Source organism: Physella acuta, unplaced genomic scaffold (assembly GCF_028476545.2).
Source record: "Physella acuta isolate Inbredline_101_S28 unplaced genomic scaffold, ASM2847654v3 ptg001377l, whole genome shotgun sequence".
NCBI classification, from domain to species: domain Eukaryota; kingdom Metazoa; phylum Mollusca; class Gastropoda; family Physidae; genus Physella; species Physella acuta.
Window position 1 is genome coordinate 571,632 of NW_026732892.1, and position 22,068 is coordinate 593,699.

The following is a 22,068-nucleotide window of genomic DNA, read 5'->3' on the forward strand; positions in this document are numbered from 1 at the left end:
TAAACAAGAAAGTTAAGTCAGACAACAAAAGTAGACAACTAGAACAACAGAATGTAGTTTATAATGTGGTGAAATGGGTTTTAATAAGTAGAGAGCTTGTTGATGAGGGGAAATCAAACAAAGGGAAAGTTTGACCAGAGGAAAACTTTGTTTCATCCTTTAAAGTGTTTGACTGATACTCAGGACTTTGTCAGAATTTATACCTTTAAAGTTACTGACAATGATATGGGGTCATAACTGTGGGAACAATTGGTTAAACAAAATATAATTAAGAAGGGGTTTAAAAATAAATTGAAAGGGGTCATAACATTTTAAAATGTGGGAATCAATTTTTACACAAAACATACTTTAAGAGGAGTTTAATGATCAAATCAAAGGGTTACTACTGATTATAAGAAGTATGTTATCCATAAAGGAAGGGTTAGAAGATGAAACTAAATGAACAGGTTAGAATAACTTAAAAGGGAGGAAACAAAAGGAGTTGTAAGAAAAAAATCAGCCTACCCTGAATAGACAGGCGAGCGGTCAACCAGAACGTTGTCGGGGTCAAAGCTGGTGCTGAAGGAACTCCCACTGTAGGAGCTGAAGCGGTTGGCCTCACTGGTCACTGGGAGCCTGCTGGACGTGGGCGGGGCAGCGCTGTACATGGCGTTGAAGGACTGGCTGGTGATCTGGGCGTCCATGTAATCCTTGAAACACGATCAGCTCAGTTAGAGGCAGTCGTTAGCTTTACACCTACACTTTCTTCTCTCACAATATTTCTTCATGCTTTTATTTCAACTTAATTGTTATGCTTTATTCACCCCTATTATTTTTTTTCTTACTTATAAAAAGCATACAATATTGCATTTATAAAAACTAACTACACAAATTTTCTAACTTATAAAAAAACTATATCAAACTTAAAATGTATCATCTTTAAACAGTTAGTACTTAAAATGTATCATCTTTAAACAGTATATTTATTTAATTTTAAATTTAAATAATGTTAAAATTATGTTTGTAATTTAATGTAATCAAATAGTTAAAACATCTCAATTATCTTGTCAAATAGACACCAATTTAATGACTTTTTTTTTTAAAATAGTGACCATCATCTAATTAAAATTATTAAATCATCTAATTAAAATTATTAAAGCTTCACTAGCTAACAACATAAATTAATAAATGAAAGGAAATAATGGTCAAGTCCAAACTAAGTTGAGTAAAGCTCCCATAATGTGATAGCCAAGGGTATACAGTTTATAAGCAAGTGAGAAGAAGCTTTTGTAAAGGGTTGAGCAGCCTCTGCCTGGATTAGATACATCCAAATATGTAGGTGTACAGGTACATTTGTCTTAACAGAGGTACAGGTAGATACATGACATGAGAGAAACAGGTATAGGACATTGGAGGAACAGGTAGATACATGACATTAGAGAAACAGGTAGACAAATGACATGAGAAAAACAGGTAGATGACATTAGATGAACATTTGAGAAACATGTAGATTCATGACATCAAAGGAACATATAGATTGGTGTCATTAGAGAAACAGGTAGATAAATGACATTTGGAGAAACAGTTAGATAAATGTCATTAAAGAACAGATAGATACAGACACATGACATTTGGAGAAACAGGTAGATACATGTCATTAAAGAACAGATAGATACAGACACATGACATTTGGAGAAACAGGTAGATACATCTAAATGTGTAAGAAGATGTTAAATTTGTAGTATATTATTGAATGTTTACTTTCTTTTATTGAAAGTGTTTTACCTGTGATTGAATTAAGTCCAAAACATTTCCACAACTACAGTAATGGTTGGAATGTTGTTTACAACAATTTTTTTACTTGTAAATATAAACAAAATTTATAAGGCATGACTAGCTGGCAGTAGAAATAAAGACATTTTTGTTTAGTTTTCTTTTGTTATAAACTATTGGCATTTACATTGGTCTCAGGAATATCTGCTATTCTTTTTTTTAATTTCAGTTTAATAAATGTAGTTAATGAATGTACTTGATTAATGTACTTGATGAATGTATTTCAAAGAATATTGTTGTGGGAATAAACAACATCAGCATAACTAGACCATGCAACATTCGTAGATCATAAACCCACATAAACCCAACAAAAACTTAAGCCAGTAATTTAATAATTATGTTGTACTGATGTCAATTTTATCATTAACTTAATATCTAATTTGTCATTCATTAAATTCATGTGTAATAAAATATAACTTTTATCAATGTGTAATTAATTAAATTAATTGCAAGCAGTTTTCAAGAGATGTGAAGCATGATTATAAAGTGAAGATTATACACAGTTTTTAAAAAATTATCAAGTCGTAACTTTAGCGAAGAATACAGTTTTGAAGCCTTCAGACTGCTAATGTCAAATGGTTAGTCAAGGAAATTTCTGAGTTAGTGAAAAAAATAAGTTGATTAAATGGGCTCAACTAATGGTTGAGAAGCTGAAAGAGGTATGTAGCAAGGGGATCTATCATCTGTGAGAAACAAAAATTGGGAAAGCTGAAAATTGATTAATTTAAAAGCTGATGTTTTAAAAAAATGTTAGATTTTCTATCACCCAAAGCAAATGATAGGGTAAAGTGTATCTCAATAAAATCTGAGGCTTTACTTGCACTGTTTCCTTCAGCTCAGAGGTTGGGGTGGAGTCATCTATCAGGTCAGTTGTGTCAAAGTTTCTGCTCTCCGAGCTGGGAGACAGAGAAATCTGACCCTGATAGACCACACTCGGGGGCTCCCAGGTGCTCTGGGAAACTTTGATGGAGTCAACCTTCTGGTCTACAGAGCTGGAGTTTCTCTTCTCCGTGCTGGGAGGTTCAGAAACCTGACTCTGATAGACCTCGCTCTGATAGGCCTGACTCTGAGGCTCCCATGTAGTTTGAGAAACTGCGATGGAATCATCCGGGAAGTCCACAGTGTCAGAGTTTCTGTCCCCTGTGCTGGGAGACTTGGAAATCTGACCCTGATAGACCACACTTTGGCGCTCCCAGCTTCCATGTGAAACTGAAGAGTTCCAGCTTTTTGGAGATGTTAGCTCTGGCGCTTTCTTCCCATAGCGGAATGATTGGCGTGCATAAATGTCTTCAGCATAGGAATCTTCAGGCTTGTTCTATTGTAAATGTGTTGGTGGTGAATGGAAAAACAAAGTTTTATTTTTTGTTTTGTTTTATAAAAATGTGTGGGTCAAATCCATGTTTTGGATTTGAAGTCACAAGTATGTAGGGAAAGAAAGAACAACAGTAGTTAATTGTCATCAAGACATGCAATAAAGAGATTAAAGCAGATATCTACATTTATACATGAAATATAATCAATAAAACTATAGAAACATTGAGGCATATGGTGAACATGAGGCTATAGGGTACAACACTAGGTCATGCTACACTCATGGTGCAAGAAAACAACTAGAGGACATTCAACTACAAGCAGTTGATTGATGAAGGGGAGGCAATTAAAACTAAAGACATCTTTTCTAAGGAAAAGAAATGATTAACAGCTTTATAACTTAACCAAAATAATTAGTTTTAAACATTCTTTTCAATCATCCAGTAACATTTCCATTATAATTTATTGTGGACATTTTTTGGTTTGAAAAAAAGAGTTTACCTGCCTAAAACTATTTGTATACAATATTTTTCTTAAATCTACCAATGTTATTTATCAGGTCTGATACTTTAAGTCTAACCATATGGGGATGTCTTGTCCCTTTAAGACTTTCCCATTAGACTTGTGTTGTTCTGAATGTAAACACGTATGGGTAAGAGAGGGGGAGATGCAAAGCTTCGACGTGGGTGACTGTTAGTACTCTCTCAAGGCCCGGCTCCATTTACCTTTTTCAAATAAGCATCATCAGCGACCACATATTTCAGATCATCATCTTCAAACAAATCTCCAACGCTATCCCCCACGGAGCGGTCCCTGGTTGCATCCAGATTGAGAGAGTCTCGGTTGGAGCCCAGGGTGGAATAATCCCCAGAATAGAAGACGCTGTCCAACCTAGATTTGTCCTGACTTGTATTCTATGTAAACACAAGCAGTGCAGGCAAGGATGGTCAGGGATTAGCTTACACACACACATGATGGTGACATGAGATCAAGCCTACCATGGAATACTCCGCAGATGTGCTTCAGCCATCAACAACAACACTACAACATCCTAGGGTATTCCACCGTAGGCTTACTAGACAATAACACAATAACACAAAAAAGCGAGACAGCTCAAACCTCATACAGTTTAATTAATATTGATTTTTTTTGTTGAATCTAAAAACATTTTCCAAACCAGGTTTTTAAAACCTAGATGTTTAAAACCTGGATGGGAAAAACTGTATGATATAGAGCTGCCACACAAAAACCATATGAAGCAAATATTGGACACTGACAAGTTATAGTTGAATGAAGATGAACATAAAATAATTGTTTGAAAATATTCTAATACAGGAGGAGGAGGAGTAATGTGGGATGGAAACTACTTCAAAATATTCTTACAATATTTTTTGTAAATTAATGAAATTCTAAAAATTAAGTGTATTAAAAATTGTCAATATAGTATAATTTTTAAAAAGTTAAATATTCGCCAAAGCAGGACAAATATAAAGCATAAAAATGTTTTTAAACAGACAACCAATGTACAAGACAAGGACAGTGTAGGCAGATTATCCACAAGTCATGTCTTCTGTGTAGCCCTGTGTGTTTGTGTGGGTCATTGTGTGGGGCATGCGTTATAAGGCTCATGCTATTAGCATAGCAAACCACACATGGATGGAATACACCTTGTACAGACCATGTTATATGTTCATGCTTGCCACACGTGCTCTATGTCACATTTTGTTTGGAGCTATTTTTCTTGTCCTTTAAAAATAACTGTTTACTGTTAGATAATACATCTTTGTTTTATTTTCACTGAGAACCAGCCAAAAGCAAACTAATAGCTGATGTGTTGTTGTATAGTGTTATTAAACAAGTAAATCACACTTGAATGATAGCTTTAAGCAGATATAAATGTAAGGAATTTTTATTTTTTTATTTTTTTATTTTTAAGGGGAGATAACTTGCAGGGATAACTTATACAAAATTATTCTGTGTAAGCTTTTAGAGAAGCACTCCCTGAATTGACATAGGGGCTAAAAATGTTTCTGTAAAATTTATTTGACTAAGCGCTAGAAAATGTAACTGTAAAACTGATTGTGTAAGTATAAGACCTAGAAAAATGTACTTTCTTGTATCTGAATGAAACGTAACTATCTACAGTTGTCTACTAAAATTGATTTTGTTTTATCTGAAAGAAATGAACCTATCTACAGTTGTCTACTAAAATTGATTATGTTTTATCTGAAAGAAATGAACCTATCTACAGTTGTCTACTAAAATTGATTTTGTTTTATCTGAAAGAAATGAACCTATCTACAGTTGTCTACTAAAATTGATTTTGTTTTATCTGAAAGAAATGAACCCATCTACAGTTGTCTACTAAAATTGATTTTGTATTATCTGAAAGAAATGAACCTATCTACAGTTGTGTTACCTTATCTTTAGGAGACAAGGTATCTCCATGATAATATCTCATTTCCTCCTCATAGTCAGGGTTGGTCTCCAGGTACGATGGGTAATGCATGGTGGCCCCAATTTGGCTCACCTGTCGGCTCTTGTGGTCAACAGCTCGGTGGCGATATTGGACGTCCTATAGTCAGTGTGAGGTGGGAGCAAAACAAAACTAAAAGATTGGACTGTGAAGGGGGAAGGGGGTTTATGCACTGTGTGCTTGCTAGAGAACCACACAGGTAAACAAGATACACACAGTTAGCTGCATCAGGTAAGGCAACAACGCCATCAGTAGCATCAGAACAAAAAAAGCAAGTTTTAATTCTTTTAAAAAAAATGGCATGCTTTTTGGTACGTCAATATGTCATAGCTATTTATAACACTGTATGTTATAAAGCAGATAAAACAAATATTTGGACAAACAGTACGTTATGCTTAAAGTCAGATACAAGATATCACAGGATTATAAGGAAATGCAAGGAAAGATAAATTAGAAACACAAGTAAGGGAGACAACTGAGGTGGACATACAGGAGTCTCTAGGGTTGTGTTCTCATTGCCATTTTAAGTCACTGCACATAGAAGGTGATAGGTTTACATACAGAACAATTGTTGATTTAAGTCACTTGATTTAAGTCACTGTACATAGAAGGTGAGAGGTTTACATACAGAACAATTGTTGATTTAAGTCACTTGATTTAAGTCACTGTACATAGAAGGTGAGAGGTTTACATACAGAACTATTGTTGATTTAAGTCACTTGATTTAAGTCACTGTACATAGAAGGTGAGAGGTTTACATACAGAACTATTGTTGATTTAAGTCACTTGATTTAAGTCACTGTACATAGAAGGTGATAGGTTTACATACAGAACAATTGTTGATTTAAGACACTGTACATAGAAGGTGATAGGTTTACATACAGAACAATTGTTGATATAAGACACTGTACATAGAAGGTGATAGGTTTACATACAGAACAATTGTTGATTTAAGTCACTTGATTTAAGTCACTGTACATAGAAGGTGATAGGTTTACATACAGAACAATTGTTGATTTAAGTCACTTGATTTAAGTCACTGGACATAGAAGGTGATAGGTTAACATACAGAACAATTGTTGATTTAAGTCACTTGATTTTAGTCACTGCACATAGAAGGTGATAGGTTTACATAGAGAACAATTGTTGATTTAAGTCACTTGATTTAAGTCACTGCACATAGAAGGTGATAGGTTTACATACAGAACAATTGTTGATTTAAGTCACTTGATTTAAGTCACTGGACATAGAAGGTGATAGGTATACATACAGAACTATTGTTGATTTAAGTCACTGTACATAGAAGGTGATAGGTTTACATACAGAACAATTGTTAATTTAAGTCACTTGATTTAAGTCACTGGACATAGAAGGTGATAGGTATACGTACAGAACTATTGTTGATTTAAGTCACTGTACATAGAAGGTGATAGGTTTACATACAGAACAATTGTTGATTTAAGTCACTTGATTTAAGTCACTGGACATAGAAGGTGATAGGTATACATACAGAAGATTGTTGATAAAATAGGGATAGAGCATCAACATTCTTCAAGCAAAGTTAAAGTAAAAACAAAAATTTCACAATATTCCAAAACAAAAAATTGCCTAGAAATAGCTGATCAGACTGTTAATATCTTCTTCTTTGCTAAGTTTGGAGTCCTTATATAGACAGATGACAGGGGGACTAACTTCTATAAAAAGGTGACAGGGGGGACAAATAGACTCATCAATCAACTTTGGGATAGCAAATTATAAGCTATTAGAGAAAAAAATCAATCAGATTACAGAAAAATATCAAAAAGGAAATAAAAAAATACTTTCTGTTATAAAGAAACAACACCAACTAAAAAAACAGTAATCGATGATACCCTAAAATAGAACAGCTAGAACTGTAGTAAAACTAGCATGTTCCATGTCTAGACAAGATCATCAGATACACAACACTTCTTGTAGCCACAACTTCAGACATCTACCACTAGACTCAGTCACATGATTATTGGTGCCAATTTTAGCAACAGTACATCTAATGCTTCTTATAAACATGCATTGCATTTAGTAAAAAAAAAATTTATGTGTAGTTGCTGAAATCATTTGTTAGAAGTGTAATGCTAAGGGAGGTCACCCAATTAAAATAAAATGTGTAACACGTTTTAAAACAATAAATATCACAAGAAAATAAATGACAGAAAACACTGAAATAACACTTTTTCACAATAAACAATTGAAACTGCCAAGCAACTTTGAACAAATTGTAAGACAGAGCTGAAATGAAAAGGCTGAAGAGGACAAATGAAGTAGCTGTTGATCAAAGCATGACACCTTCAACATCTTACCATCTCCATGGGGAAAACAGCACACAAACAAGCACTGATACCAAACATTGACTACAAGAGTTGTCAAACCTTGGGACTAGAGCAGAGTTCATTACCTTGTCAAAAGATGTGTCCAGGGGAGAGGCACTCCCTCCACGCTCCAGTGAGATGCTGTCTTCCCCTACAAGAGCAAGCATAACATGTCTTAGATATTTCTTAATGGCATGTTGCAGTAGCAGCTTTCATTTCATAACAGTACACATAAGTAAATGAACATCAATCAACTATTTTTTCAAATATAAGAACCAAAGTTTCATATACATGCTTCACATATTTTAAGTAATCCAATTTTATATATATAATCCTCAATTATTAAAATTAAATATTCTTTTTCATGTTTAAAAGAAACAATTTACTTTTTATCAACTTTACATATTTAAAAATAAAATGTTTATGTTAAAATCAGGTGGCTAAAACAATTATTTTAAAAGAAAAAAATTAATTGAAAATATTTAGCACAGAATATTATTATTTAATAAAGATTTTCTATGACTAAAATAACTAAAATGTATTAAAAGTTGAAATATAAATAATGCTTAAAACTGTAACTGTTTGCAAAGATAATAGTTTTAAAAACTTTAAAACTCTCAAAGTGTAAAATAAATATGAAAAGAATAAAAAAGAGAGCAATGTTGAAGCTCTAAAGAAAACGTGTAAATGCTGGTAAAAGAACCAGTTCAGCTAGCAGCCAGCTTTACCTCGGAACTCTTCATCATACGAGTCAACAAAGCTAAGATTGCCAACTTTAAAGTGGGTAGAGGTGAGAGAAAAAAACACGCATTTAAAACATATGATACATCAAAGATGCCAACTTTGTTAATTTGATAAAAAAGGTGATATAAAATGTAAATAGGGTGGCTGTATACCATTACTAATGTAAGCAAGGTGTCAAAATATATTTTTGTAATAGTTATTTGGCTGTAAATTGTAAATATATATTTTAAAATAGCACTAATAAAACTTCTATGTGAAAATTCTATTTTTGGCTATAAACCTACTCCAAGAAAATGTAATTACATTCTAAATTATCAAAATCATCAAAGCAGTGTTAAGGTGTGGCAAAAATAACAGACAAAATCAACAAATTTGTTTGCAGCTGATGATGGTGTTTAAAACTGTACCAAAACTATTGGAAAAACAGAAAAGTTGAACAGTTTTCCAGCTTAACTGCCTAATAAAGTTAAAATAGCTTGTACAACTGCAATCAAATTTCAGTTCCCTTTCAACAGTTACAACAATGTAGACAACAAGAACACAATATCAACTAGTCTTTTAAATACAAAAGTGTGGAGAGGAAGTGGGGGAGGGTAGTCCTGTGTTAATGGTGTGTGCTATTCATGTGTGCAAACTTTTATCTCAACACCCAGCTATGGATTTATCTGAGCACCTCCAGGTGGGGCATGAACTGCCCAGCACTGCCCAGCTCTACAAGCTTTCTACTAGACAATAACAACCTTCCCTCTCATGCCCCATAGTCTAACCCTCAACCATAGACAAAACACAGATGTGTCACTTTCATACTCCAAGATTTTCTCCAGGTCCTGCCAGCACCACGCGTCCCTGTAGACAATGGTACATTACAGTTATCTGGGGGGGGGGGACATCATGACTCACCCCTGCTCCTTTTATTAAAGGGGAACCCAATCTTTTATTTATCTACTGTAAATGGGGCATTGAATGTTTAGTTTTTCTTTCTTTGATACCATGTTAGGGCTATTCAAGATGACATCTTTCATTCTATTCTAAAATTGACACAACCAAGTCTAAACAAGAGCAAGAAGGTTTAACACACAGATGTTCCACCAAAGCTGCAGTTACATGTTCTAATGTTGTCTACAATAGGCAAAATACTGTAGGCGAGCCCACATTTTAGCTTGGCAATCTTGTAAATATATGGACTAATCTCTTAGCTGTTTTGTAGTGGTCAAGTGTAAGTTAGACAACTCCTCTTAAAGGGGAAACAAATAAGTGGTTTCATCCACAATTTTTTTTATATTTTCATTGAAACAATGCAGGGTGAAGCGCTGAGGTCTTTAAGAGGAGTGGTCTAGTTGGTGCCAGGAAAAAGGAAACAAAACAAAAAAACTGCCAGGCGTGTCGGACTTACTACTCATGTTACTGGTTGTACTGAGGTAACTATTGCGCTTCTCATCTGGGGAGGAGATGCAGGCAGGCTATACAAGTATTACAGGCAGGCTATACAAGTATTTCAACTGTAGGCACACACAATTACATATCATGTGTACAGGTGTCTTGAGGAAGGGAGGAGGTAGCTAATGCAATTAAGTAAAGTGCTGGGGTTTTCAAATGTGTATTTTATATAGAAAATTCGGTTAACTTGAACGTGGGAAGTGCACCCCAAAGTTACAGGGTAATGTATAAAATACTTGTGGTATTTGTGTCTTACAAGAAGGATACAGTGAATTGTTCTAACAATGTGATCTGCAGCTTGAAAATTTTCTGTTTTGTGCAAGCACACAACACACATTAATGTGAATGAAAAAATAATGACAACAGCTAAAGCTAATTAATATTTCATCCATGTGTGGTGATTCACAAAATAATTCACTCAACAAATGCTTCATTAATAAAGTCCATAATTCAATGCTGTTTCACTGGATTTTCTATCTAACAAATGTTTCATTTGGCATATCAGTATAATAGTATAACAATGATAATAGTATAACAATGATACATTATAAAATGCTTTATTGTTTAATTTAAAAGAATGAAAAAAGGGAGTAAGGTGTGTTATGAATTGAAACAAAGCAGATCAAGTAGTTGATGTATCTTCTATCTAATTTAGCTGAACATTCTTCCTGTGCATGGGGGAGGTGTGTAAGAAACTTTCCATAATCTATTCTATTTGTGCAAGAACATGCATAAAAAAGGCTTTAATTAAAAAAAAATAATAATTATAGCAAAATAAAAAGATTCAAACAAAAGCAATAAAAAAATATGTAAGTTTGTGAATAAGATTTTTTCATGAAGCACAATATAATGCATACAATGTATTTTTAAGCTTATAATTTAGAAGTTTTATCTGAAGGGGTGGGCTGATATAAAATTAACATTCAATACCACACTGAGAAATAAAGACAGATCAAGCTGTAAAGTAAAACATCCAGTTCTGTCAAGCAATAAGTGAAGTGTCACATACTGAAATAGTGAAGCTTCACAAAATGAAAAGTGAAGCTTCACATCTCCAAGCAAAAAAAACAAGATGGCATCAGGCAACAGCCAAGGTGAAGGTCAGGTGACATTCAACAGCTGACAGACACAAAGAAGTGGGGAGGGACTTACTGTTGTGGATCTTCTGCCCCTCGTAGTAGGGCAGGTAGACGTGTTGCTCAGACAAAGGTTTGCCAAAGATGGGAGATTGGGGCAAAAAGTCATCTGCTAGCATTAGGAGCAGGTGGGGAGAAAAAAGGCAGTCAATATTAAGTCACAGAAAGCTACTTTTATACACAAAGTCAGAGAATATTAATAGAACAGAAACTTGATTCTATTTGAAGTTTTATGCAAAAAAATATTCTGCAGCATTCATGAAGTCTGAGGTACCTGGGCCGACAGAAAGACAGATTAACCAGATATACTTGATTTACAGAGCAGAAATATCCCAAACAAAACTTACACCCATGAAATATAATAATAGATAAAGTGATAAATTAGATCAATAAATTTGCATGCAAATATATTTTGTGAATTTAAAATATAAATTATTTTTGAGCAATGCCAAATTTATTTGTTGTAATATTAATATCTTTATTTTTGTACATTTTTTGTAGGTTTTTTAAACCAAGTTTTGTTTTTATATTCTTTAAATAATTTTGCTTTCATCAATAATATAGCATCAATAATTTTGCTTTGATCAATAATAAAGCATCAATAATTTTTCCTTCCTTATTTGATTATAGCAATGCTACATTTCACAATATAATTATCCTCCATATAATTTGAAGCTGAGTTGAGTAAATATGTTAGTGGAGTATGAGGGGAGATAACTATATATTTGTTGTATATGTTTAGATCTGGAGCTACCTCCACCCATTGTGTCCCTTGTTTTGTGCCATCCATCAGCTAAGTAAACTTTGTCACTGGGAGAGCGACCCAGACCTGTGGATCCTTAGAGACACATGCAGCCATTAGACACCATGGTAGAGCAGTTGTCTGCAGCAATCTAGCCACTACTCCATTTACAACTATTATATAGTTAAATACATAATCCATCCAATAATTTTTTACAAAATATGATATAGATTTCTGCATTAAACTATCTGATACCCCATTACCAACTAGTATATCATTTTCTACATGAATTTATCTAATACTCCATTATATACTTTACTGCATTAAACTAACCAATACAACATTCTAAACTATTGTTGAGGAGTTTTTTGTATAATTATATCTGTTATCTAGTATTGGATATTTTTTCCCTTTAAAATGTTGATGAGAAAAAATGTTTCATTTGCTATATCTTACCTTGAAACTTAAAAGTAAAGTATAAACTTTGTGTATACTTTACAATTTTTATTCAACATAAATGTATAAACTAAAAAAATGTTGCATAAAAATAAAAAGGATGTATATAAATAAAGTATTTAAATATTTCTTGGTTATATATTTTTTAGATGAAGAGCAAAAGCAGGTGGTTTTTTCAACTCAGGTTTTTTTTTAAATTGGAAAATGTTTGTATTATTCATGTCTCATAAAGGGAGGAAAAAGATTCCTTATAAAAGAAATCGTTGCACCATAACAAATGATCTTGAGCTGACCAACCCCTCTCAATCTGATAGTTTATTTAACCAAAACTTCTTATCTAACTTGAACCCAACTACATAATGTAACTTTAGCCCAACCATGCTATCTAGCTTGAACCCAACCGTATTATCTAACTTGAACCCAACCACATAATGTAACTTTAGCCCAACCATGCTGACTTAAACCCAACCATGTTATTTAAGGTTAGCTGTTTGATTACAACAATGAAGTGGTTAACACATTAACTCTGGTTAAAACATCACTTTTTGTATTAGATCTGTTTGCATTGTTTATCACTGATCCAGGGAGATTGAGGAAAGGTGTGGAGATAGATCACCTTTCCCCATCTGCTGACCACATCCTTTTGTAAAGCAGAAATCCTGTGATACACTCTGACTTGTAGCCACAAGAATCATTGGAAGGAAAAAACCCAGAAAAATTGGGATTTTGGAACTATTTACATGAAAGAATTTAAAATCCACAGCACAGAAAGGTTTTAACATTAGAATTGTATTAAACATTGACTGGGTATATAGATGTTTAAAATATTGTTAGCCAGGATTTGTCCCTAGCAAGTCTTCTGTTATAAACCTGTATTCTATGAGTGTACATTCAAGTCAGGGTGTAACACAGATGGGGGGTGTCAGGGTGGGGCACTGGTTGTTGCAGGTAGAATATAAAGACTGGGCCAAAAGATGGTGGTGTTACCTCCAAATGTACTTATTGTCAGACTTCCGTACTGCAGACTGCGATATGAACCGACAAAGCTGCTTCCTTTAGGTATTTTATAGTGGTAAAAGTTAGAGGAATCAAGTAGGGAGTGGGGGCGAGGGGTAGGGGGGGGGGGGTTGAGGGAGGGAGGGGGGGTTAAAGCTTGGAATGCTCAAATAACATGGAATTACAAATGGTTCTAGGTTGCATAAATCATAGGAATAATAATGTATCAAAAAAATTTCTGCACACAGTTTGGACAGAACATTTGAGTAGTAAGGTGACAGTGTAACCTTCAGATCAAACTAATGACGTGAGATGCTCCTAAAACACATCAAATTGTGCTTTTGCTGCAAGTATCACAGGGTGGTCAAAGTACCACAATGCACCAAACAAGGTTTGTTGCTCAAGGCACATTCAAACACAATTAGTAAATCAAGGAAAGGGAACTTGGTCAAGGTAGATTTTAATTGTATACCAGAAAACTGGACTTGGGACAGATAAATGGACTATGGGCAGGTAAAATAAAATTTAGACAAGTAAATGGACTGGTCAAGTAATTGGACTGTGGTCAGGTAACTGGACTTTCATGGGGTAACTGGACTTTGGTAATGTAATTGGACTTTGGTCAGGTAATTAGACTTTGGTCAGGTAATTAGACTTTGGTCAACTGGACTTTGGTCAGGTAACACTGGACTGGTCAGGTAACACTGGACTAGTCAGGTAACACTGGACTGGTCAGGTAACACTGGACTAGTCAGGTAACACTGGACTGGTCAGGTAACACTGGACTAGTCAGGTAACACTGGACTGGTCAGGTAACACTGGACTAGTCAGGTAACACTGGACTAGTCAGGTAACACTGGACTAGTCAGGTAACACTGGACTAGTCAGGTAACACTGGACTGGTCAGGTAACACTGGACTAGTCAGGTAACTGGACTTTGGTCAGGTTATTAGACTTTGGTCAGGTAATTAGACTTTGGTCAGGTAATTAGAATTTGGTCAGGTAATTAGACTTTGGTCAGGTAATTAAGACTTTGGTCAGGTAATTAGACTTTGGTCCACTGGACTTTGGTCAGGTAATTAGACTTAGGTCAGGTAAATGGACTTTGGTCAGGTAACACTAGATTGGTCAGGTAATTGGACTGTGGTCAGGTAACTGGACTGTGGTCAGGTAACTGGACTGGTCAGGTAATTGGACTGGTCAGGTAATTGGACTGGTCAGGTAATTGGACTTTGGTTGGGCATCAGTGGTGACACATGCCAACACATGCACGTGTGGTGTTAAGGCACACACCAGGCATTGGGATAACACCAGGTCACCATTCAGTGACCAGCAGAGTTTAAACTACCAATGTTGATATCTGATCATATAAATGCCCATCAAATAAGTGGGCTTTATTCTTTAATTTTAAATTTTTTATGTTTTTTATACTGAAAAATAATCAAATGATTAAATTTAAAAAACAGCATTGATCAATGAGAACCAGATCTAGCTAAAACACAGATGATGGGGGTGTGAAGTGGATGATAATCAGACAGGTGTTTAGTAAGACAGAGTGGGGCTAATGAAGAGACATGCAAGGATGGGTTACCTCCTTCGTCCTCAGAGTCTGATATGAAGGTCTCCTGCATGGTCTCAGGGGAGACAACCTTGTACTTATCCTCCGTGGCAGGCATGATGCCCTGGACCTCGGTCACTGGCTTTAGGATCTCAACAACTGAGATGTAGCCTAACCTCTGGGCAATGGCCAGTGGGGTCTGACCATTCTATTCATTGGAAAATTTAAAAAAAATTAATTCTTCAAAATTTACTATTCACACGTAGTTATCAAGCTCACTTAAAAGTAATTGATTCACTATTGATTAACTATGAATAGTTCTACAGAAGTAAGAACGCTGCACAACCACCTCCTGAAGATTACTTACATTAGTGACAGCATTGGGTGACGCCTGGTTCTTGAGTAGAGTGCTGACCACCTGGACATGGCCCTGTTGGGCAGCTTGGTGAAGGGGAGTGTAACCCACCTAGAGATACATGGACATTTCATCAGCACATTACAATGGTGAAACATCTAATAACAAGATCAACAAATATTTCATCAACACATTACTATAATTAATGGTAATATTTGACTTTGTTTTCATGTGACATACTGCAAAAATCTGACTTGACTGTGACAATGTTAACCTGCCAATCTACACAAAAATAAATCTACAGACACTTATATAAAATGTAGATGATGTTCTCAGCATGAATGACTAGACTGACCTTGGTAGTAGAGTTGACAGACGCCTCGTGGTCCAGCAGAAAACGCACCATGTTGACCTGGCCAAAGTGACACGCTGTGTGTAGCGGTGTGTACCCAGCCTTAGTGCTGGTGTCTGTCTCGGAGCCGTGTTTACACAGAATCTCTGCCACCTGGACACGATCCTCTTGGGCAGCCAGATGCATGGGGGTCAGTCCATTCTGGGATAGAAGGTGTGACAAGATAAGCAATACAAGTCACTCATTCTTTGCTTTTCTCACAACTGGATTCAATTTTAATAACTGAAGCTTACTTTTTTTTTACCATTTTCACAAGTAAACCTTACAGTCTTGCCGAAATTCACAACAAAAACAAACTACAGTTCCTGCCACACTAGCCCCTACCAGTTGCTACCTCTAATAGTCTCTACCTGTACTTACATGAGCTGTAGAGTTGACATTAGCCTGTTTCTCCAGCAGTAAGGAAACAATGTCAGTGTGACCCTCTTGTGCAGCAAGATGCAGAGGAGTGAAGCCATTCTTAGACTCAGCGTCAGGCTTGGCGCCATACTCCAGCAGCATGGTGGCAATGTCCATCTGGTTTTTCTTGGCCGCGATGTGCAGGGGGGTGTAGCCATTCTGTGGGGGGGGAGGGGGGGGGGGAGAAAAATCAATCAACACAATAAATGTTTTGTCACTTGAATACAGGTGAGAAATATTGCAGGTATTACTTGAATTCAGTAGGAAAAACTTTGTTTGGACAGTAGTTGAAATAAGTGACAGCGAGGTGTCACATGTCAGACAAGAAGGTTTACCTTGGCAGTAGCATGAGGGTTGGCCTTGTTCTCAAGCAGCAGCTGGGCCACATTAGCATGGTTGTAGTGAGTGGCCACATGTAGAGGGGTCAGGCCATTCTTGCCACTGATGTCTGGGTTGGCCTCCTTCTGTAGCAGCAGGCGGGCCACCTTGATGTTCCCGTACTTGGCCGCGATGTGAAGTGGTGTGAAGCCTTTCTGTTGAGCCACAAACAGTTGACATGTTAACAAAACACTACAGCTATTTTCTGATGGTATTAAACAACAAATTAGGTTTTAAAATAATATTTAGATTAGCTTTAAAAAGATAGAAAACTGGCAACTCCATAAATTAGTTTTGTCAAACGCCAGAAAAATTAACAATTAATCTGATGACCACTGGTCTAGCGGCTGAGCTGACCACTGGTCTAATTACCGAGCTGACCGCTGTTCTAGCAGCTGAGCTGACCACTGGTCTAGCAGCTGAGCTGACCACTGGTCTAGCAGCTGAGCTGACCACTGGTCTAGCAGCTGAGCTGACCACTGGTCTAGCAGCTGAGCTGACCACTGGTCTAGTAGCTGAGCTAACCGCTGGTCTAGCAGCTGAGCTGACCACTGGTCTAGCAGCTGAGCTGACAGCTGGTCTAGCAGCTGAGCTGACCACTGGTCTAGTAGCTGAGCTAACCGCTGGTCTAGCAGCTGAGCTGACCACTGGTCTAGCAGCTGAGCTGACAGCTGGTCTAGCAGCTGAGCTGACCACTGGTCTAGTAGCTGAGCTGACAGCTGGTCTAGCAGCTGAGCTGACCGCCGGTCTAGCAGCTGAGCTAACTGCTGGTCTAGCAGCTGAGCTAACTGCTGGTCTAGCAGCTGAGCTAACTGCTGGTCTAGCAGCTGAGCTAACTGCTGGTCTAGCAGCTGAGCTGACCACTGGTCTAGCAGCTGAGCTGACAGCTGGTCTAGCAGCTGAGCTGACCGCCGGTCTAGCAGCTGAGCTAACTGCTGGTCTAGCAGCTGAGCTGACCACTGGTCTAGCAGCTGAGCTGACCACTGGTGTAGCAGCTGAGCTGACCGCTGGTCTAGCAGCTGAGCTAACTGCTGGTCTAGCAGCTGAGCTAACTGCTGGTCTAGCAGCTGAGCTGACCACTGGTCTAGCAGCTGAGTTGACCACTGGTGTAGCAGCTGAGCTGACCGCTGGTTTAGCAGCTGAGCTGACCGCTGGTCTAGTAGCTGAGCTGACCGCTGGTCTAGCGGCTGAGCTAACCAAAGATCTACATGTGATCAAACAATAGAAGCAAGACAAAAAGTGCTGTAAAACCTTGGTGGTGATGTCATGTTGGGCTTCATGTTCCAGCAACACCTGGGCCACCTCGTCGTGTCCCTCTTTAGCAGCAATGTGCAGGGGAGTGTACTTGTCCTTGGTGGTGGCATCAACAGAGGCTCCGTGCTGGAGGAGCAGCAGGACATTGTCCACATTGCCCAGTCTGGCAGCAATGTGCAGGGGAGTTTGTTGCTCCTGCAAGCAGATAGGAACAACATGCAATTGGTCTGACAGTTTAGATCCACAAAAAACCATCTACATGACATTACAAACATTTGACATTACATGAAAGTACAATAGTGCACATCATTTGACATAAACTTCACAGCATTATACTTAATTATACATTGGTTTTTACTGCAGTAAATTAACTGTGGTTTTTTTCTTTTCTCAAGTACTTCAACCATGTAAAACAGATTTGCACACGACAACACAGTATAATCCTAGCATTGACTTCAACTGTAGGCGTACCCTAGCCCTGGCATCCACTGTGGCAGAGTTCCTCAACAAGATCCTGATGATGTCGGACTGGTTGGCGCGTGCAGCCAGGTGGAGGGATGTCTCACCGCGTACTGTGGCTGTGTTGGGGTTGGCGTTGTGTTGGATCAGGTAGATGACGATGTTCATGTGACCCATGAAGGAGGCCACGTGCAGTGGGGTTAGGCCAGACTGAAAATTCCAGAAACAGCTATTATAACCAGGAATGTGGGAATATCTCACATGGAACTAGATTTGACATACTAACTCTGCACTGTTGAAAATATTTGATCACTCAGGTCACCTGGTCAGCAGCCAGCTGATACTCTCATCATTAACCATGGCTATAGTGCAGCTACAACCTAAACCCTAACCTAAATCTGATTAAAGTCTAAACACTTATAATGTCTGAAGATGGGTTGAAAAACTAAAAACTAAAACTTAAAATTTTAAAAGGTCTTTACTGCCTCAAATTAAACAAATAACTTTTGAGTGACAGCTGTTTGAAAAGCTAATGTGAGAGTAAAATGATTAACCTCAGTCTTGCTCTCTATGGAGGCGCCATACTTCAACAGCAGCTCCACAACTTTGATGCGGTTCTTCTTGCAGGCAATATGCAGGGGGGTAAAGCCATTCTGTGCACAGATATCATAGGTTATTTGTTAGCAAGGGTAGCTAAATAAGTTCATTTTAAAGTAAAGAAACTTACAATTTGCTCTGGTAATTAAAATAATCATACTTAAAATCATGGAAATCAAATAATAAAGAAATGTTTCAACAACTAGTTTGGCCAGAAATCTTACCAAAGCTCTGGCATTGGGTTCACACTTCCTGTCCAGCAGCAACTTGGCAGTTTTGACATTGCCGCAGTGGGCAGCCACATGGAGAGGGGTCAGGTAGTCCACGGTGACCTCGTTAAGTGAAGCCTTGTGGTACAGCAGCAGACGAGCGCAGTCCTCGTGGTCCCCCTGTGCTGCCATGTGCAGGGGTGTCAGGCCGTTCTGGGGTGGGGAAACAACTGGTGGTTAGCATTCAATGGCTTACATGACTAGCTCAGGGCTAATGGTCTACATTAGATGCATTGTGGTTAGCCTTCAATGGCTTACATGACTAGCTCAAGGCTAATGGTCTACATTAGATGCATTGTGGTTAGCCTTCAATGGCTTACATGACTAGCTCAGGGCTAATGGTCTACATTAGAGGCATTAAATAAATAGCTCAATGTTAAATATCTCCATACAGTGTCTTAAAATATCCTAAAACTTAGAACTGTAATTTGTATTGGTCTTAAAATACTTAATTATCTATATCAATGCTCGTTATTATTATTTTTACGACCACTTTACTAACAATTACATCAGATCATAAAAAGCATCAGAAATGTGTAACTAAAGAGAGCAGAGAACCACAGCATATTTCACCAAAGCCTGTAGAAGCTGTTTACCTTAGTTTTAGCAGAATGAGGGGCTCCTCTCTCCAGTAGTGTGTCCACAACACTCTCATGGCCACTCCTTGATGCACAGTGGAGTGGTGTCAGACCATCCTGGAACACACATTAAACTTCAAGCAACTCACAAGGAAGAGGTTTATAGTAAAACAGCAGGGATTGTGAGACCAGCAGTCTTAACCAAATCTCCCAAATCATGCCTGGTATTTATGGGTGCTGAGTGGGCTCCTAACCATTTATTGAGAAGTTTACCACTGGCATTGCCAGTGTGTGAACCAAGGACTCCTGGGGCACTTGTTATAATATGTGGCCATCCAGACCTTAATCTAGTGCCGCACTAACCCTAACAAACTACATACAGCTAAAGCAAAGAGCCACAGTACAAAACAATTTCCTACCCGTGTCTTCTCATCAATGGTGGCGTTGTTGTCTATCAGCAGGTTGACCATGTTGATCTTACCCCAGCGGGAGGCAACGTGCAGTGGTGTAATGTTGTTCTGGTGACGACAACAACTTGTCAATTATTTTATTCAACAACTTGTCAATTATTTCATTCAACAACTTGTCAATTATTTCTTTCAACAACTTGTCAACTACTTCATTCAACAACTTGTCAATTACTTCATTCAACAACTTGACAATTATTTCATTCAACAACTTGTCAATTATTTCATTCAACAACTTGTCAATTATTTCATTCAACAACTTGTCAACTACTTCATTCAACAACTTGTCAATTACTTCATTCAACAACTTGTCAATTATTTTAATCAACAACTTGTCAATTATTTCATTCAACAACTTGTCAATTACTTCATTCAACAACTTGTCAACTACTTCATTCAACAACTTGTCAATTACTTCATTCAACAACTTGTCAATTATTTCATTCAACAACTTGTCAATTATTTCATTCCACAACTTGTCAATTACTTCATTCAACAACTTGTCAATTTTTTCATTCAACAACTTGTCAATTACTTTTACAAAGTTACTATTTATAAACAAATGCATGATAATTTTTCCTTTAGAAGGTCTAGATAGACTGGTAGTACTTTACCTTGGCTCTAAAATTGACGTCAGCATTTCTCTGTATCAGTAGGTTGGCTACGTTAGTGTTGCCGTAGTGGGCTGCAATGTGTAGTGGTGTGAAGCCACTCTGGTCAGGAGAAGAAGATTTGTTAACATGGTAGGGGGAAGCTTTGAGCTGACACCAGCAAAACATTCAAACACACGGAGATCACATGACCAGTCAAAAGCTACTTCAATCAAAGTCATATGCAAAGCCAATTGACACATTACCACGGACTTTAAACAAAAAACATCTTTCAAGGTGTATGTATAGAAGTATGTATGTTTATATATTTCTTTATATATATATATATATATATATATATATATATATATATATATATATATATATATATATATATATATATATATATATATATATATATATATATATATATATATATATATAAATATATATATATATATATATATAAATATATATATATATATATATATATATATATATATATATATATATATATATATATATATATATATATATATATATATATATATATATATATATAAATACATTAACATACATACTTATACACATACCTATACATACAAAGTTGTAAGCATAAAAATAAAGTACATATATAAATATATATATCAAAATAAATATGTGACTTAAAACAAATATAGAGATGCATGCAAAAATAAAATGATATACACATTATTTCAGTGTTTAAAGGCTTTCTAAATTAAATTAAAATTAAAAACTAGAAAATAGCTCAAGATGAACATTAACGCCATCTTTCATGATGAATTTATGTACGAGCATCAGACAAGATGAGTCTTTAATTTATTTGATGAAGATCCTTGAGCTATTTTTTTTCTCAGTGCTTTTAAAAAAAGTCTAATGCCTGATTTAACAGCATGTTCTACTAACTTTCTAAATGATAAATGTGTCATTCATTGAAAGAACTAAGAGAAACAGCAACAGGCACTTAAAGCATAAAGGTCAGTCATTATTTGTTCTATAATCAAAGGTCAGTTTTTATTTTTTCTACAATCAAAGGTCAGTCATCACTTTTTCTACGATCAAAGGTCAGTTTTTATTTTTTCTATAATCAAAGGTCAGTCATCACTTTTTTTTATAATCAAAGGTCAGTCATCACTTTTTCTACAATCAGTCAGTCATCACTTTTTCTACAATCAAAGGAAAGGTCAGTCATCACTTTTTCTACAATCAAAGGTCAGTCTTTATTTTTTCTATAATCAAAAGTCAGTCATTATTTTTTCTACAATCAAAGGTCAGC

At 36.5% G+C, this 22,068-nt stretch overlaps 1 protein-coding gene across 43 annotated transcripts in view; it reads right to left on the reverse strand.

The window, feature by feature from the left end:
* LOC131927134 (titin) overlaps positions 1–22,068 on the reverse strand; it is a 152,487-nt gene that overhangs the window by 75,699 nt on the left and 54,720 nt on the right. For 25 of the 43 annotated variants that reach the window (XM_059282805.1, XM_059282812.1, XM_059282825.1 and 22 more), the window contains 20 exons: positions 20,796–20,894; positions 20,134–20,232; positions 19,733–19,831; positions 19,092–19,289; positions 18,825–18,923; positions 18,283–18,480; positions 17,809–18,006; positions 16,515–16,712; positions 16,141–16,338; positions 15,724–15,921; positions 15,381–15,479; positions 15,047–15,221; positions 13,447–13,512; positions 10,082–10,126; positions 8,673–8,717; positions 8,031–8,095; positions 5,543–5,698; positions 3,849–4,037; positions 2,630–3,127; positions 505–689 (listed from right to left, as the gene is read on the reverse strand). In XM_059282805.1, coding sequence (XP_059138788.1) covers positions 505–689; positions 2,630–3,127; positions 3,849–4,037; positions 5,543–5,698; positions 8,031–8,095; positions 8,673–8,717; positions 10,082–10,126; positions 13,447–13,512; positions 15,047–15,221; positions 15,381–15,479; positions 15,724–15,921; positions 16,141–16,338; positions 16,515–16,712; positions 17,809–18,006; positions 18,283–18,480; positions 18,825–18,923; positions 19,092–19,289; positions 19,733–19,831; positions 20,134–20,232; positions 20,796–20,894 — 3,107 coding nt within the window. Of the gene's footprint in view, positions 1–504; positions 690–2,629; positions 3,128–3,848; positions 4,038–5,542; positions 5,699–8,030; positions 8,096–8,672; positions 8,718–10,081; positions 10,127–11,277; positions 11,374–12,015; positions 12,100–13,446; positions 13,513–15,046; positions 15,222–15,380; positions 15,480–15,723; positions 15,922–16,140; positions 16,339–16,514; positions 16,713–17,808; positions 18,007–18,282; positions 18,481–18,824; positions 18,924–19,091; positions 19,290–19,732; positions 19,832–20,133; positions 20,233–20,795; positions 20,895–22,068 lie in introns of all 43 variants that reach the window. The other 18 variants (XM_059282822.1, XM_059282815.1, XM_059282831.1 and 15 more) reach the window with 18 other exon arrangements.